Source organism: Vanellus vanellus, assembly GCF_965231255.1.
Source record: "Vanellus vanellus genome assembly, chromosome: 3".
Classification (NCBI taxonomy): Eukaryota; Metazoa; Chordata; class Aves; order Charadriiformes; family Charadriidae; genus Vanellus; species Vanellus vanellus.
The window spans coordinates 35379517-35394210 of NC_138907.1; the positions used below are offsets into that span (position 1 = coordinate 35379517).

The window sequence follows — 14694 nt, forward strand, 5'->3', positions numbered from 1 at the left end:
ATACATGAAATCTGACCTTTACATCAAAAAAGCTCTTTTGGTTACCACCAAGAAAAACAGGTTCTGTTACAAAAGCTTCCAGCACTCTGCATTTCTAAACCTGTTTGATGAATATTCCTATGTATTTCCTCCCAACTGAGGCACACCAAGACCCTTTCAAAGAAAGAAAATAAAAAAACTAAAAAAAATGTGCTGAAATGCACTGGAGACCTACTGCTATCCACAGCTACCAGATATACTGATTTGGAGAATACTGCCAGCCATCTTGATTTTGGATTCAGAGACACTTTTTTTTCAGTTCAGTTGTTCATAGATCCAAGAGCCCAATTAAAAAAAAAAAAATTGGGAAAAAAATAAAAATAAAAAATATTGGAACCCATCCAGTTACCTCTGATTAGCAGCAGTCAGGCATCAGCTACGATTTTCACATGCTGATTATCAAAACAAGTGACTGCTACATTTATCTTTAATTAAACACTTACAGTTAAAAAGTTTCCAGTTATACAATATTTTTAACTCTTTTAAAGTGATAATTACAGACACTAACAGAAATGGTGCAAAATAAAAATTAATATTTGAGGTATTTCTAAACATTAACTTACCCTTGTCAATTGGGTAGATTGTCAACACCCATTACAGGCTTCTGCATTTCTAGGATTATTTATAGCTATCACAGTTTTCTCTAGATACTAGTCAGTCTCATTTAAAAAAATTAAAAAGGAGCCAGAGTTGTCAAACTCTAGCTTTTAAATTGCTGCTCAAAGCTCTTCAGCAGACAGCAGTTCCACTGAGAAGTTGAAGTGATGCACAGACTTTGCTGAGACACAGAAAATGTCATAGTGAAAGACTGCACTCACCTACATTGGGACCACCTTTCTATTTCTTCACATATTGCAGGGCAGGACATGCCAACAAAGGTGAACGAAAGCTTGTCTATTAAGAGCAGTAACACTATACTAAACATCGCTAAAACACAATGGTAGATAACACAATATATTTCATGTTCAGCCTAAAAATAAGCCAGACTGTGGTAATTACCTCCACAGACACCATCTAAAGTGTCCGAGTTTTTTTTCCCTACTCTGAAGCAAAAAAAAAAAAAAAAAAAAAAAAAACAGACAGAAGGCAAAACCACACCATCTTTGGTTAAGAGAACAAAGCCTGTAACATACAATTACCAATAAAGAAATGCTTTTTTATTGTTGATTTAGTTCACTGCAAACAACTTTCACATCAGCTAAAGAGAATTTAACTGGAAGCAAGTACCAAGTCTACTTTGAGCAATCCTGAAGTATTTGGGATGCACAAGTTTACTTTTGGTCATTTCTAATGCTTACAACCCTCCAAGACGTCTATTGGCTATTCGTAACTTGCTCTCCATTTATATGGGACCTTTCCCACAGAGCTGGGCAGAAATGCCCCAATCCCAAAATATAAAAGCTCCTCTTATTTAGGAACGGAGATCAAATAAAAATGCTACCAATTTTGCTGAACTGCTAATGTATATAAATGTACATAAATACAAAACAATGTTTAGAAAGCTCCAATGTTTCCACCTTGTACACTAAGTTCATCAACCTTGTTCATCGTGAAATTTATGTGTTCACCTATTCAAGTAAGAAAAGCTATGCTGTGGATAACATTAGTAGTTAAAAATATACAAACTGGAGCCTCCCTCCAAATTTGTCCCATGACAAGTCTTAATGCAAAGGACAGAAAAAACCCTTGCATTATGCTCTGAAGACCACTACTAGAGATACTTTGCTCTTTTCTTGTGCCAAAAAGAAAAGAGCAATCTCAGAAGATGGACTCTCTGGACTGCTGGACACTGGACTGCTCGTTCAGCTTCAGTACTTCTGATCACAAGTTTAACAGAGCATTTGGGTCCAACTTGTGACCTTATTACAGCCCAACAGCTCAGAATCAACACTACTGACTCATGGTTTCCAAATGCTTTGGCCCAGCAACAGTCACAGTTCCACATAACTGAATTTATTTATACCAGAAGGATGGGGGGTGGCATTACAACATGGCAAAATACTACACTAAGCTTGATACGTCAAGCTGTCTGAAATTGGGAAGTGTCTGACCTAATCATTTTTGTACACTTGTACACTGAACTCTTTATTTAATTTTAATTTCTTTTTATAGTGCATGCAAACAATCACAGAACTTCTCTTTTGGAGGACGTTTAACTTGCTTACTGGATAGAAAGAAGTTCAAAATGGGCAATCAAAATTTTATAGAAAGCAAAGCTCCTTTCTGCAAGACTCCTGACTTCATTTAAATCCTCAAGAAAATTCTGAAGAGAAATCAAAGAGAACTAAATTCTTCCCACCATCTCTGCCACAGAATTCCTATGTGACCTTTATAAGTTCCTCCTACACATTTATTTTCAGGATGTTCAAATAGGTATTCTTGGGTTCACTAGCAGAAGTATTCAATTCCCTTGACAGTTCCATAAAGGTAGGGAGATCTGTACTTCCAAAGTTTAAAGCATCACAAAATTACATTCTTTGGGGGAGGGAGATTAAGAAAAGACTACAGTCCCAAGGCTTCTCAATGTCGATATCCAACATCTGTGGATGTTTGACATTTGTGCTTTAGATTCTTATCTATGTATAGTGAACAAGAACATTACCACCTCAACTCACAGAAACGTCAAGATGGTAAATTACTTATTTTCTTGAAGTACTAGGGGGCTAATTAGTTCTCTAAAGAAATTCTATAAAGAAAATAATTATTCTCCATTCAGGTCAATGTCCAAATGCTGTAGTAAGAAGATAGAGGGCATGACAGAATGCCTTATATTGCTTCCTATTCAGTACAATGAATGAGAGTAGAATTATGGGGAACCATCTCTATAGTGTTGCAATTCAAAATGTGTACCTTATTTCTATAAGAGGTTATTCATTAGACATACTGGCGCCCCTGGTGCATGCAGAAGCCCCCCAGTGTCTTCACATCAGGGCAGGGTATCAGTTTAAAGAAGACATTTTCAGCAAACAGAGCTTACCTAGATGATATTTAATGACCCGTGATTTAAACCAGGAGATTACAAGAAAGCATACGATTACTGTGCTAATCTTGTATCCTTTTAGCATAATTAAAAGACAGTTCTAATGCATACACGTAATTGGATTAATTATTATGGCACCATAACCTGTCTTGTCATTTCCTAAATCTTCTGTGCCAGATTGAGTCAACAGTCTATGCTTTTTGCAAAGGAAAGGAATAAAAAAATCTTACACAGTCAGTTACTAGAGATGCAGTTATTTTGGGTATCTTTTCAAGGAAGGCCTTATCTACAGCTCTGCAGGCTTAGAGATCTCTAGCATAAGATTTCCACCCTCCACCCCCTGACTACCCTCCCCATTATGGAGATTAATCTACTCACAATTAAGGTTAAAGCCAGATTCCTGCTAGAAGCTATTTTAACCTACTATTATTCTCCCTGCCTAATAATTAAGTGATATTTTGATGTGATCACAAGAAAAAATTTTATCTAAGAGGGAAAAAGTTTGCAAATTAGTCCAACAGTTTGAATGTTAACTTTAAAAAAATTCCCTCTCATTCCATGTAAAAGACTAACTTCTATATCTACAAAGAAAAGAGTCATTATACTTTTCACTTTTCATCTAATTAATACTACGTGTAAACTCATTCATAGACAAAGTGTTTTGTTGGGGATTTTTTTGTTGTTTGGTTGGGTTTGGTTTTGTTTTTGATTTTTTAAAAAGGGCAAAGTTATAGTTGTATTGACTAAATCTGCATGAGCAGTTTACCCTCTGGTGACTAACTTTATGGGAACATACAAGATTTCCAATAGATATATGAAGACTGATATGAGTAAAGAATGACTGGAATGCTTGCAGGCTCCACAAGAAACAGCATTCAAAGGGTTAAAAGAAATAGTATGCATTAATTCCAACAATGCAATGTTATTTCATTCAAATTAAGAGGAGAAACAAACTGAACTAAAGATACAGTGTCAAGAAGATGAAGAACAGAACTGCAACTGTACAATAGCCACATACAGGAATGAAGAGAACTGAAATTCCAGAATTTTGCCTAAGACTTATAAGGGCCAAGACAAAATAAAGAAGCAAAAGGTCCCTCACAGCATCTGTTCCTCAAGGGCATAAAAGGTAAGTCCAAAATCAGCTTGTCATCACAGTGAGGGCCAAATAGCCAGAACTCCTTGTTCTCCATGTCACACACAGGTGATGTTGGCCAGAGTACTTGGACATGCATCTTGGGGCTTGTGACTATAAGGGTTTGAAAGCATAAATAGACAAAATCAACTTAATTAGAGATTTTGTGAAATAAGATTGCCTTCCTCCTCCATAAGATGTGACACGAATTTGTTACACTAATTTCCTGCAGTATGCTAGAGTTAGGGGGAGGGGTGGTGAATCTGCATTACATACAACCAAAGGATCAAGTTTCTATCCCAGAGTTTGGTCAATTTACTCAGCCTGAGGGCCTTGACTGACTTTGAAGACAGACAATTTGCATTTTAATCTAACATGTGCTAATGGCATGCTTACTTCAAGCTAATTTGGAAGAGGAAAGTACAGATATTGTTCCTCAAAATGACTATTGGTTTCCCAAGATAGTGCTTTAGATTTATCTCGGCTCCTTAGATGACCACTGTTACTGTCCTAAACATCATACCTATTTTATCTTCACAAACATTCCAGTAAAGTGGCGAAATATTATCATCTCTCATGAGGAACAGAAGTGGAAAACAAAAAAAAGCGACTTGTCTAGTATCACAAAAAAATGCCCATTGATCCCAAGCTCCAAGCTAGCTGTCTAGCTGGTAGATCCCATTCCTTTCATATAAAATGGACAGGCAATTGAAAAGTCGGCAGTTGCGTTTTGTTCTATTATCCAGATCGCGTTTCTCCTGTACACCTGTTACCTAACAGCTTAAATCACCTTAGTGAACAGCTATAGTTCCTTTTACATCTAGCTGCTGAGCTAAAAGGTTTTCACAAGGGAGGTTTTTCTTGGTCTTGCCTTGCTTGTGTATGCAAGGACTGCTGAAATGTTGTCCGAGTAAATCGCCATGACTGTCCACCTAAATTCTTTCTTAGTGTCCATAGCTGAAGGTTGTTGGCGAACAGTAGCTTCTTCCCTTTGAAGATGTACAAGCACGTAGAATGTGCAAGTTAAGACTAAAAAGAGTGGAGAGGAAATGTTGGGGCTGGAATGCAAGAAAATAAATGTAAATTAGAGTTAACTTCTATAATGGTTGTTGTGTCTTGCTTGAATTCACCAAGAAATTTAGTTAAAGACCAGTAGAATAATGTCTGTAACAATTATAAATACTGATGGTCACAGAGGTATCCTTTCCCAGTTACCTCAAAATGGTAGAGTAACAATGAGCCCTTCCTCATGGTCACCTCAGTACGCTTATTTAATAAGTATCTAGATTCCTTCCCTCGTAAAATACATTTTGAAACTAGCCCTTTTACCACCTGGCACTCTTCCTGTCATACTTCAGCCTCTTGGGTAGCAGTACAAGGGGAAAGGAGAAAGGTTAGCTGGTAGTCCTGTACAGTTTTCACATGGCATTAGCAATTAGAATCCTAGAAAATATGCAGTCAACTCAACAGCTATCCTTCTGCATTCCTAAATACTCTGCATGCAGTACCGAGTAACGCATCTCCAATGACAAACTAAATTTTATTTGCAAGACGAAACATGAATCTGCATCATACTTCTCAAAGGCATGAGCTGAAGGTTCCTACAACACACTCACTGATACTGACCTGTCTTCTCAGAGAGAAAGAGTTAAATATCCTGGTTTATTCCCTGAACACTACTGGTCCCACGCAGAGGTGCCATGTTTTATTTAAAACATGCTCTCTCTCAGTAACCACTTGTTCTAATTGGCAAGGCAAGGCTGGGTCCCCAAAGCACATAGCTCGTTACATTCAGTTTGGATTACAAAAACACGATGAAACAAACTGCATCGAAATGTACAAATTAACAGCTCAGGAGTGCACGACACGGACATGGAATTAGATTGTAATATGGAACAAACTCCACAGGGAGGCTAAGGAACAAATCACTAGTGTCTCTATAAACTATAGAAGGTTTCCAAACGAGCAAATACACAAAAAAGAGCACAGACTTTTCTATAACTCAAGCAAATTGCTAAATGGGAAAAAAAAAGAAAAACATTCCCTCTCCTATCTTATGCACACATTTATAGGAGAATGGAGTTACAAGAAAGTTTAATAAATTAAAGCTGTGGGTTGCACATTCTAAATAGGTAACTCAACTTTCATGCTGGCAATGTGCAAACATCATGGCAATTAAGTCATATTTCTAAACATATTTTTTTTTACATCATCACAAAACCTATACACAAGAGACTAAATTACAGCTGGTGTTTCAACGAGTCATTTGGAAAGGTTATGAGTTAGAAGGTGAACAAGATAGTAACAAAACAAGAAGAAACTGGCTTTACCATAAAGACATAAACATACTAGAAAACAGAGCTATGAAAAACTAAAAATAGCGCAAGTCTGAGACAAAAAAGGGGCTGAGCTCTTTTCTTTGCTTGTAGATCAATTTGTACAACAGGACTGGCAATCCCCGACATAAGAAAAAGAAAACACATGGAAAATATCAGTGATGTCTTGTAAAGACAGAGGAAAAAATTAAATTAAGACTATTTGGCAGTCTTTTCAGGGAGCCAGTACTGAGAAGAGGTCATATTTTTGTGTGAGTGCAATTTATATTTTTAACAAATGAGCCTCAGACTAGTAGACTGTGAATTTAGCAAAATGCAATACAATGAAACAGCCACTAATGTCCTACAGGGTAGCTTGCTGATAGGATTGACTGACTGTAAAATGTTAATTTTCTTAATTAAAAGGCATTCAATTTCCTAGACTCTGTTGGTGAAAAGACACTTTCAAATGTGACTGGAAAAAGCCCTACCAACTTAAAGTTAGTAGTAGCCAGAAAGAAGAAAAGAGAGAAAGAAAAAATCCATCCTACCTCGATACCCAACATTTGAGTGCCAGCTGTGAAAGAAATTCTTTCTTCCACTAACCATTGAACAGAAGTACTTCATGGGTCTGTCCTCCATCAGTACTTGCCCCTTCCCACTATTTTAAATGGGGGAAGATGAAGGAGGAGGAAAAAGGAGAAAATAATTGAGCAAATCAAACCAGCAGCTGAGCCATTGGCCCTGTTGACACCCTACATTGCATTGCTGTACACACACCACTTTCACACAGCCAGGTTCCAGGCAGCGGTCTTCCACATAGCATCTTTAACGACTTTCTATGTAATGCATAGCAAAATCATACCAGTACTGCCACAAAACAACATAGCAGCCCTGCACTCCACAACTTCCATGACATGATAGTATAGACAGAGGAAAAGAAGTGGACCCCACAAGTAGTATTATACTAACTTCACTCAAAATGTAACCCCTATTGAACTCTTGAAACTCCAGCAAGTCTCTCTCTTGTATTTCAAATCACGGAATTTTCAGAGTTGGAAGGGACCTCTAGAGATCATCTAGTCCAACTCCCCTGCCAAAGCAGGACTGCCTACAGCACATTACTCAGGACTGCATCCAGGCAGGTTTTGAAAATCTCCAGAGAAGGGGACTCCACAACCTCCCTGGGCAGCCTGTGCCAATGCTCTGTCACCCTCACCGTAAAGAAGTGTTTCTGTGTATTTGAACGGAACTTTCTATGTTCCAACTTGTGCCCATTACCCCTCGTCCTGTCACTGGGAAACATTGAAAAGAGCCTGGCTCCATCCTCCTTCAACCCACCCTTTAGATACTTGTAAGCCATAATAAGGTCTCCCCTCAGCCTTCTCTTCTCCAGGCTAAGGAGTCCCAGCTCTCTCAGCCTTTCCTCATAAGGGAGATGCTCCAATCCCTCAAATTATCCTGTATATATTGAGTACTAGGAACACACAGCATAAATATGCTGGATAATTTGGTTGATGGTATTATTTTTGACAGAATTAGAACAATTAGTCCTAAGCTTAGATAGAACAAGTATATTCGAATAAGCTCACTTTCTATTAATTTGTATTTCCCCTCCAAAACTTTAAGACATGTTGGGGGAAACGGAGTCAACTAAAAACACATAAAATCCTTTCACAATCCTTACACAAAATATTGCCCTGTTCTAACAACCCAAACAGACCTATTAGTCAGATCTTTAAATTTTTTTAAAGCCACAGAATAATGCATACTAACAAAGTAAGAAGAATCTTTGGGGCCAGCAATGCAAATCAAGCTTATAAGTAAGTGAAGCCCAACTAAAGTAATTCATTCATTTTTTTTCTTAATTCCATTTCATGCTGATTGTCTTTCCCAAGCTTAGCATACATCTCGCCTTTTCAAGTGTACTAATTATGCTAAGATATCTTTTCCCTACCAGCCTCCCCCTTTTAAAAATTCTTTGGGCATAGAGTAAAATAATTAAATGCATGTCAAACAATATCTATGTTTATATCTGGAATGTTATAGTTCTTTATTAGTAGGTGCTCTAGAAATTAGAAATATTTTTGTTGCCACTGTAACCAGCTATACAGTTTTCCAAAGAATTATTTAGCTTCAAGCCTGGCTGTGTAATAAAAGTTGAAGATGAAGCTGACTACTTTCAAGGGCTAGCCAGTGAGCATTGTTTTTTGTGGCAAGCAGTCCATGTACTTCAAAGTACTAACACAGACATGAATACAACAGCAAATTCTAGCCTAATGAAGCAACAAATTGAGGCACCGGTTTCCATTAGGAGCCAACTAAGGGAATACCATACTGAAAAAGAAACATTTTGTGTACAAATAAAGAAAACTAGTACTTAGTTCTGTTTTCAAAACCTCTGAAAATGTTTGCTGCTTTTCTAGCAAAGTACTAAAATATGGATTCACATCAGAAGTTACAAGGATACGGAAAATGCAAACATAGATTTTTAATCATTCATTTAGGAATGAAAACTTTATGAAGAGAAGGGCTGAATAAACCATCATTTATCATACAACAGGATACAGCAAAGATAACACAATTTGAACCAGCAACATGCAAGATGGACTTGTTGAAAAGGTTTCCAGTAAGCAAGCTGACAGCTTGATGAAGGATCAAGTCAGCAGTTGATTAACAGCAAAATCTATTTAGTTAGGCAGGAACACTGATTTTTGCCAGCTCATGCTTACAGTAGGTGTTATTATTGTCAGACAAGGCAGCATTCTAAATAGCGCCCAGGATTTACAAAGACTGAGAGAAGAGGAAACTGTGTTATTCAAGTGACTCTGAGTCACCTAACCTCCCCAATTTTCTAAGCTTCAAAAACTGTGCATAACTTAGGCATAACAAAATAAAGATCTGCTTAACAAAGCAGAAGGGTTAAGATATACGAAAACATGAAATAACTCTACAGTCAGATATCTGAGTGAGTTCAGGGAACAGAAAGAATAGCGAATAATCTGATACTTCTAGAATCAGATGATATATAGAATATATATATCTTCCCCTCCCCATCAGACCCTTCAAATTCAGGAAAATAAAAGGTGCTATTGAAGTTGCAAAATTTCATAATCTGGCATGAAGCTAAGCATATGTATTGAAAATACCTATGTGGTTCCATCAATACTGATTTCCTACTTGATAGATGGAGATTAAAAATCTGTAATTTTTACTCATCAAGATACCAGCATGTAAAAAATGTGTTTGATTTCAAACTAAAAATAAAACTGGAGGCCCCTAAAAGCCAGAGAATTCTTGGGTTATATGGCTGAAGTATTTTCTCAAATTCAGCAATGCTGATCTAGAGCTTCAGAGAACATGAACATAAACTTTGCCCAGCTGGATTAAGAATCATAGAATTGCTGAGGTTGGAAGGGACCTTTAAGATCATCAAGTCCAACCATTAACTTACCCTGACAAAAACCACTTCTAAACCACGTCCTTAAGTACCACATCTACCTTTTTTTTTTTTTTTTTTTTTAAACACCTCCAGGGATGGCGAATCCACCACCTCCCTGGGCAGCCTATTCCAATGTTTAATAACCCTTTCAGTGAAAAAGTGTTTGCTAATATTCAATCTAAACGTCCCCTGACATAACTTAAACCCATTTCCTCTCGTCCTATCACTTGTCACCAGGGAGAAGAGGTCAGCCCCCACCTCTCTACAACCTCCTTTCAAGAAAAGAGATGGACACTCAACTCTAGAAGTTTCAATTACACCTTCAGACAGAAAGGCTATGAAATTGATTCACAAATCCAGGAATACTCTATTCATCATTTTCTCTTCTTCCAACTTCCCAAGTGCATCTCTCCACCAAACCATCCAGTGCTACACTTACCTTCAGCTTCACATATTACTGAACAAGCTGAAATCTGCTTCCTGTACCCCTCTTTCCAACGTTGATTGCGCCATAACACAAATTAAACTTTCTAGACTCACAATTAAATGGACTAAAGGCAGACTGCATTTGTTGGGGCGATTTAAGCAGAAAGCCTAGTTTTACCATTTTTTGTATTTAAATATTTGTTCTTACTCTGTAATAGTTTGTTCTGTGACTGTTCCCAGAGGTTCCAAATAAAATTGAGTACTTGAGATACCAGGTGTTGTTTCCATGAATGTTAGTAGAATTCCTGCCTGGAAGAGCCTACTTTGTAAAAGTGGCTTTTCAAAAGCACTCAAACAATGTCCCTACCTGAAGTTGATATTAAAACTTCCATAAACCTAATGGGAGCAAAGACAGATTAATAGAGTGTACTTTTGAAAAACATCACTCATCACTGTCCTGTATCTTTATCATTCAGATTTCACAGTTTACCATATCGAGAGAAGAGAGGTTGCAGTATTAGCGAAAGATGCGGTGTCACTAAGGGAGATACTCTGGCTGTAATTTGCATTTTTTCACTTACCAGCCTATATTCTGATTTAAAAAACACCCACACTTTATTGCATTTACATTCTGGGTGTGCAAGAAGTCTGAAGGAACTTAACCATCTGAAGAGCAAATTCATTTGAAGCAATTTGATATGTAGAATTACACTTGTACTGTATCTGGAGACTTTGAGCCATTGATAGCACGTGGTCAGCACTGAATTAGAGACAGAATGTTGTAGAGTACTTTGCAGAAGTACAATTAACTTGAAAAGATTTCAGAGAGACTCTTGAACATTTCAGAGTCTGCTGCTTCTACAGGGCTTACATAAAACAAGTCAGGTATTCTTTCTTGGAACAAGCAGATGGGGTGAAGAGGAGGCAAAGAGGGCTGAAGAGGATAGCTAACTTCAAGCTCCTCTCTAATATTTATCAACCTTTATGTGCAAGCCAGGAACTAGTCTGTGGCAAACGAACAGCAGATTTGTGGTTCTACAGAAGAACTTAGTGAACCTTATAGATCTAGGTCAAAACATTGAGCTCTTCTAGGCAAACAGTTCCATGTATCTGTACAGTACCCAGCTCACTCTTGCCATAGAAAGCTGAACAAATTAATCTCTAAAATAACCTGTGGGAAGTATTGCCATGTTTAAGAAAATGTACAAAGATAGAGAAAACAAGGAATTCCAGTCTCCCTGCTACATAATCTGGTTGCTTTTGCTGTTTGTTTCATCTTTGGACAAATGGGAGTGAAAATTCAGTGAATTTATCTTGATAATAAATGTAGAAATCACAAGCATTTGGTCAAGCAAGAAGTCAAAAAACACAGCCCCTGACCATTGCCCTTGGTTCCATTTCTGTGCTAATTAACATCACAGACATCAAACTATGACCATATTTCCCAAGGAATGGGGATGAGAAGAACAGCAGAAGCAAAGAAGAGCTCATGATTGTGTATTTACAAACTTGCACATAGTTCAGACAGTCTGAAAAACCAGTAAAGATAGGAAGGTTCCACATAATAACTCATATTGCAATGTAAACCAAACAACGTTTTAATCTCTTGCGGACTTGTTGCCTTTCTCCTCTGATCTATATAAAAAGGCGATACTTACACAAATGTAAGGGGCTTTGCTGCTGTGTGTGTCTGAAATTAATTAAAAAAAAATAAAATAGGAAGACTGGATTCTATCCCTTCCCTCTGAAAAAAATCCCCAGTCATTTAACAAAGTTACTAACCTTTTTCGTTGTGTGGATTTCTTTTTTCTAAAATAAAAGAGAAAGGAAATGATGGTCAAGAGAAATAATAATTCCCAATTTTCCCTGGCATACAAATCTGCTTCAATACATTTGAATTAATAACTTGCCATATCAAAAGAGAAACAAGAGGAACTTTTTTCACATCATATCTTTGGAGTGCCTGGAATGATGAAAAACATCTTTCAACAGCTAACTTGCCTAAAATCTCAGTATCTGCACTAGTTAAATTTACAGAAACAAGAGTCTACATCTTTCTATCTCAATACTGTGGCTGGAAACCCACTATAAAAAAAAATACACTAAAAATATTTCAGTAACATCAAGAAAAGAAAGAAAAAAGAAGACTCTTATGTTGGAATGATGACATTAAGAGGTTTTCAGCTACTACTCAAATAGAACTGGTTATTTCAATGCTACTTGTTGAAGGAACCATAGTTAAGATCTAAAAAGATAGAGTAAATTTACCTTTTTCCACAATACTGGGTTTTGTTCCAACTAGATAAAATCTAGTAGATTTTAAGTTACTGAAACGTTTCAAAAGTATTATTTCATTAAAATAAACAGGCTGTAAGGAAAGTCTTGAAAATTTTAAAAAGTTAAGCTTCCCTCCCCCTCAATAAAATCATAAAAATACAAGATATCTCATTATTTGTGCAACAGAAAAAACGAACTTGATCAGAGGTAATGGCATTTCAGAAGAATTACAGAAGAGAAGCCAAGAATTTTTCTTCTTGTTAAAAACAAACAAACAAAACAACAACAAAACCCCCAGTCAAACCAAAATAAAAGATAGTTTGCTTAATGCCTGGTCTACCTGCTGTGAAGTTTTGGGTACTCTGTTAAACTTGGAATATTAGGGATGGGACATTTTCATATCTCAGAATCAGAAAATCCACATTTCTGAGGTACACAAACAGAAGTTGTTTACAGTGCTAATATGAACATAATAGTTGTACTAAGTCAAATCAAAGACCTAGTAGCATGTTTCTGACTGTGGGTAGTAGGGAAAGAGTGCAAGAAAGGACTTGCACTTTCTTCAATATACCCTTTCCAGTGATCCATGGCTTCGGAAAACAGTCAGAGAAATACATGCATCATTTTGCTGAACAGCCTTTGACAATCTGTATTTTCCATGTGTTTGTTTAACGAAGTGATGCTGAACCCAAGAGCTAAAATCTTCATGTCAAAATTTATTTTTTGTAAAAAAAATCAGAAAGAGCTTTAAAATTCTTTTTACATTTTGCCTTAATTTTCGAAGATTCTATGATTTTGCCTTGGAAACCAATGCCCTTAAAAAAAAATTCCGCAAGCTCAATATTAAAGTTTCATAGACAAGCCAAGGACTGAAATTAAAAAAAAAAAAAAAAAAAATCCTGCACTTCTTAATATGGTATCTATTGCATCAATAGAAATTAAAACTCATGGACTATGACAGCACTTTAAACCACAATTAAAAATAAGTTTACAATACTAAATAATAACAAAAAAAAATCAGAAAGGCAAGCCTAGAAGATGCTAACAGGAAAAGGTCAATAGCAATTCCTAACATTTTATGCAGTAGCAATGACCTTGCAATAAGAAAATAATATGTAGCAATTAGAATTAGCCTACTGATGTGCTACTGATAATTTAATGTTCAAGGGCTGCAAGTTAAAAAGAAATGGAACAAGAAGTGTTTTATACCAACTCTTCCTTTTCATTTTTTTATCCATACCATATTTCAGAGGTTATTACAGAATAAGTCCCACAAAACTCCATATTACAATTCAGACTTATGCATTTTGAAAGCCACATCATCCGTATAGGAGCTGTGCAGACAGCAGATCTCTGTAGTTCAAGGATGTTCCAGAATTCCATAAACTTCAAGAACAAGGTTTGATTGGTACATTTACACAAGAGGTCCTTGATTAGCAAATAAACGAAGCACCAAAGTGAGGAAAATCTGATTATATATATACACCGAAGGAAGAGAAACCCATGCACAAATCCTGAAGGAGAGGCCAACAATGTGGTTTTGATAATCTAACAAAAACACAAAGCCTTTTACTGCACTTACCAGCAAAGCATTTGGAACAGAGATTCATAGTCTTGCTGGACCTGGGGCAAAAATAAAAAAAAAAAAAAGCTAAAAAATTCATTATAATTCTAATCAATACAGGGAAGTTTTCTAGGGAACGAAGCAAGGGTATAGAGAAGGTAAGAACTTAAATGGCTAGGAATCAAAGATAAGTAGCTAGAAGTGGCTGAACAAGGAACAGGGATGGGGGAAGAGACTTCATATGGCAATCTCTTTCCAATTTAAAGAGCTTCCAAACCACGTCTTCTACACATTTACCTCACATATGAAAACAAGCTTACTTTACCATTCAATGTATATGTTACGCACTCATCATTCGGATCTTTCTATTGCAATATGATAATAATGATAGACAGGATGAGCCAGTACATTCCACTTGAATATTAGACTCCCCTTGGCAACAGCTCTGCAGTCCTGACAAATCCTGAATATAGTACAGCAATAGAGAGATTAAAGTATTGTGCTTATAAGGACACA

General features: G+C 36.7%; 1 protein-coding gene across 2 annotated transcripts in view; it reads right to left on the bottom strand.

Annotated features, from left to right (window-relative positions):
- Positions 1-14694, bottom strand: part of ZFAND3 (zinc finger AN1-type containing 3) — a 143420-nt gene that overhangs the window by 95332 nt on the left and 33394 nt on the right. For both annotated transcript variants that reach the window (XM_082480879.1, XM_082480880.1), the window contains 2 exons: positions 14197-14237; positions 12120-12146 (listed from right to left, as the gene is read on the bottom strand). In XM_082480879.1, coding sequence (XP_082337005.1) covers positions 12120-12146; positions 14197-14237 — 68 coding nt within the window. The remainder of the gene's footprint in view (positions 1-12119; positions 12147-14196; positions 14238-14694) is intronic.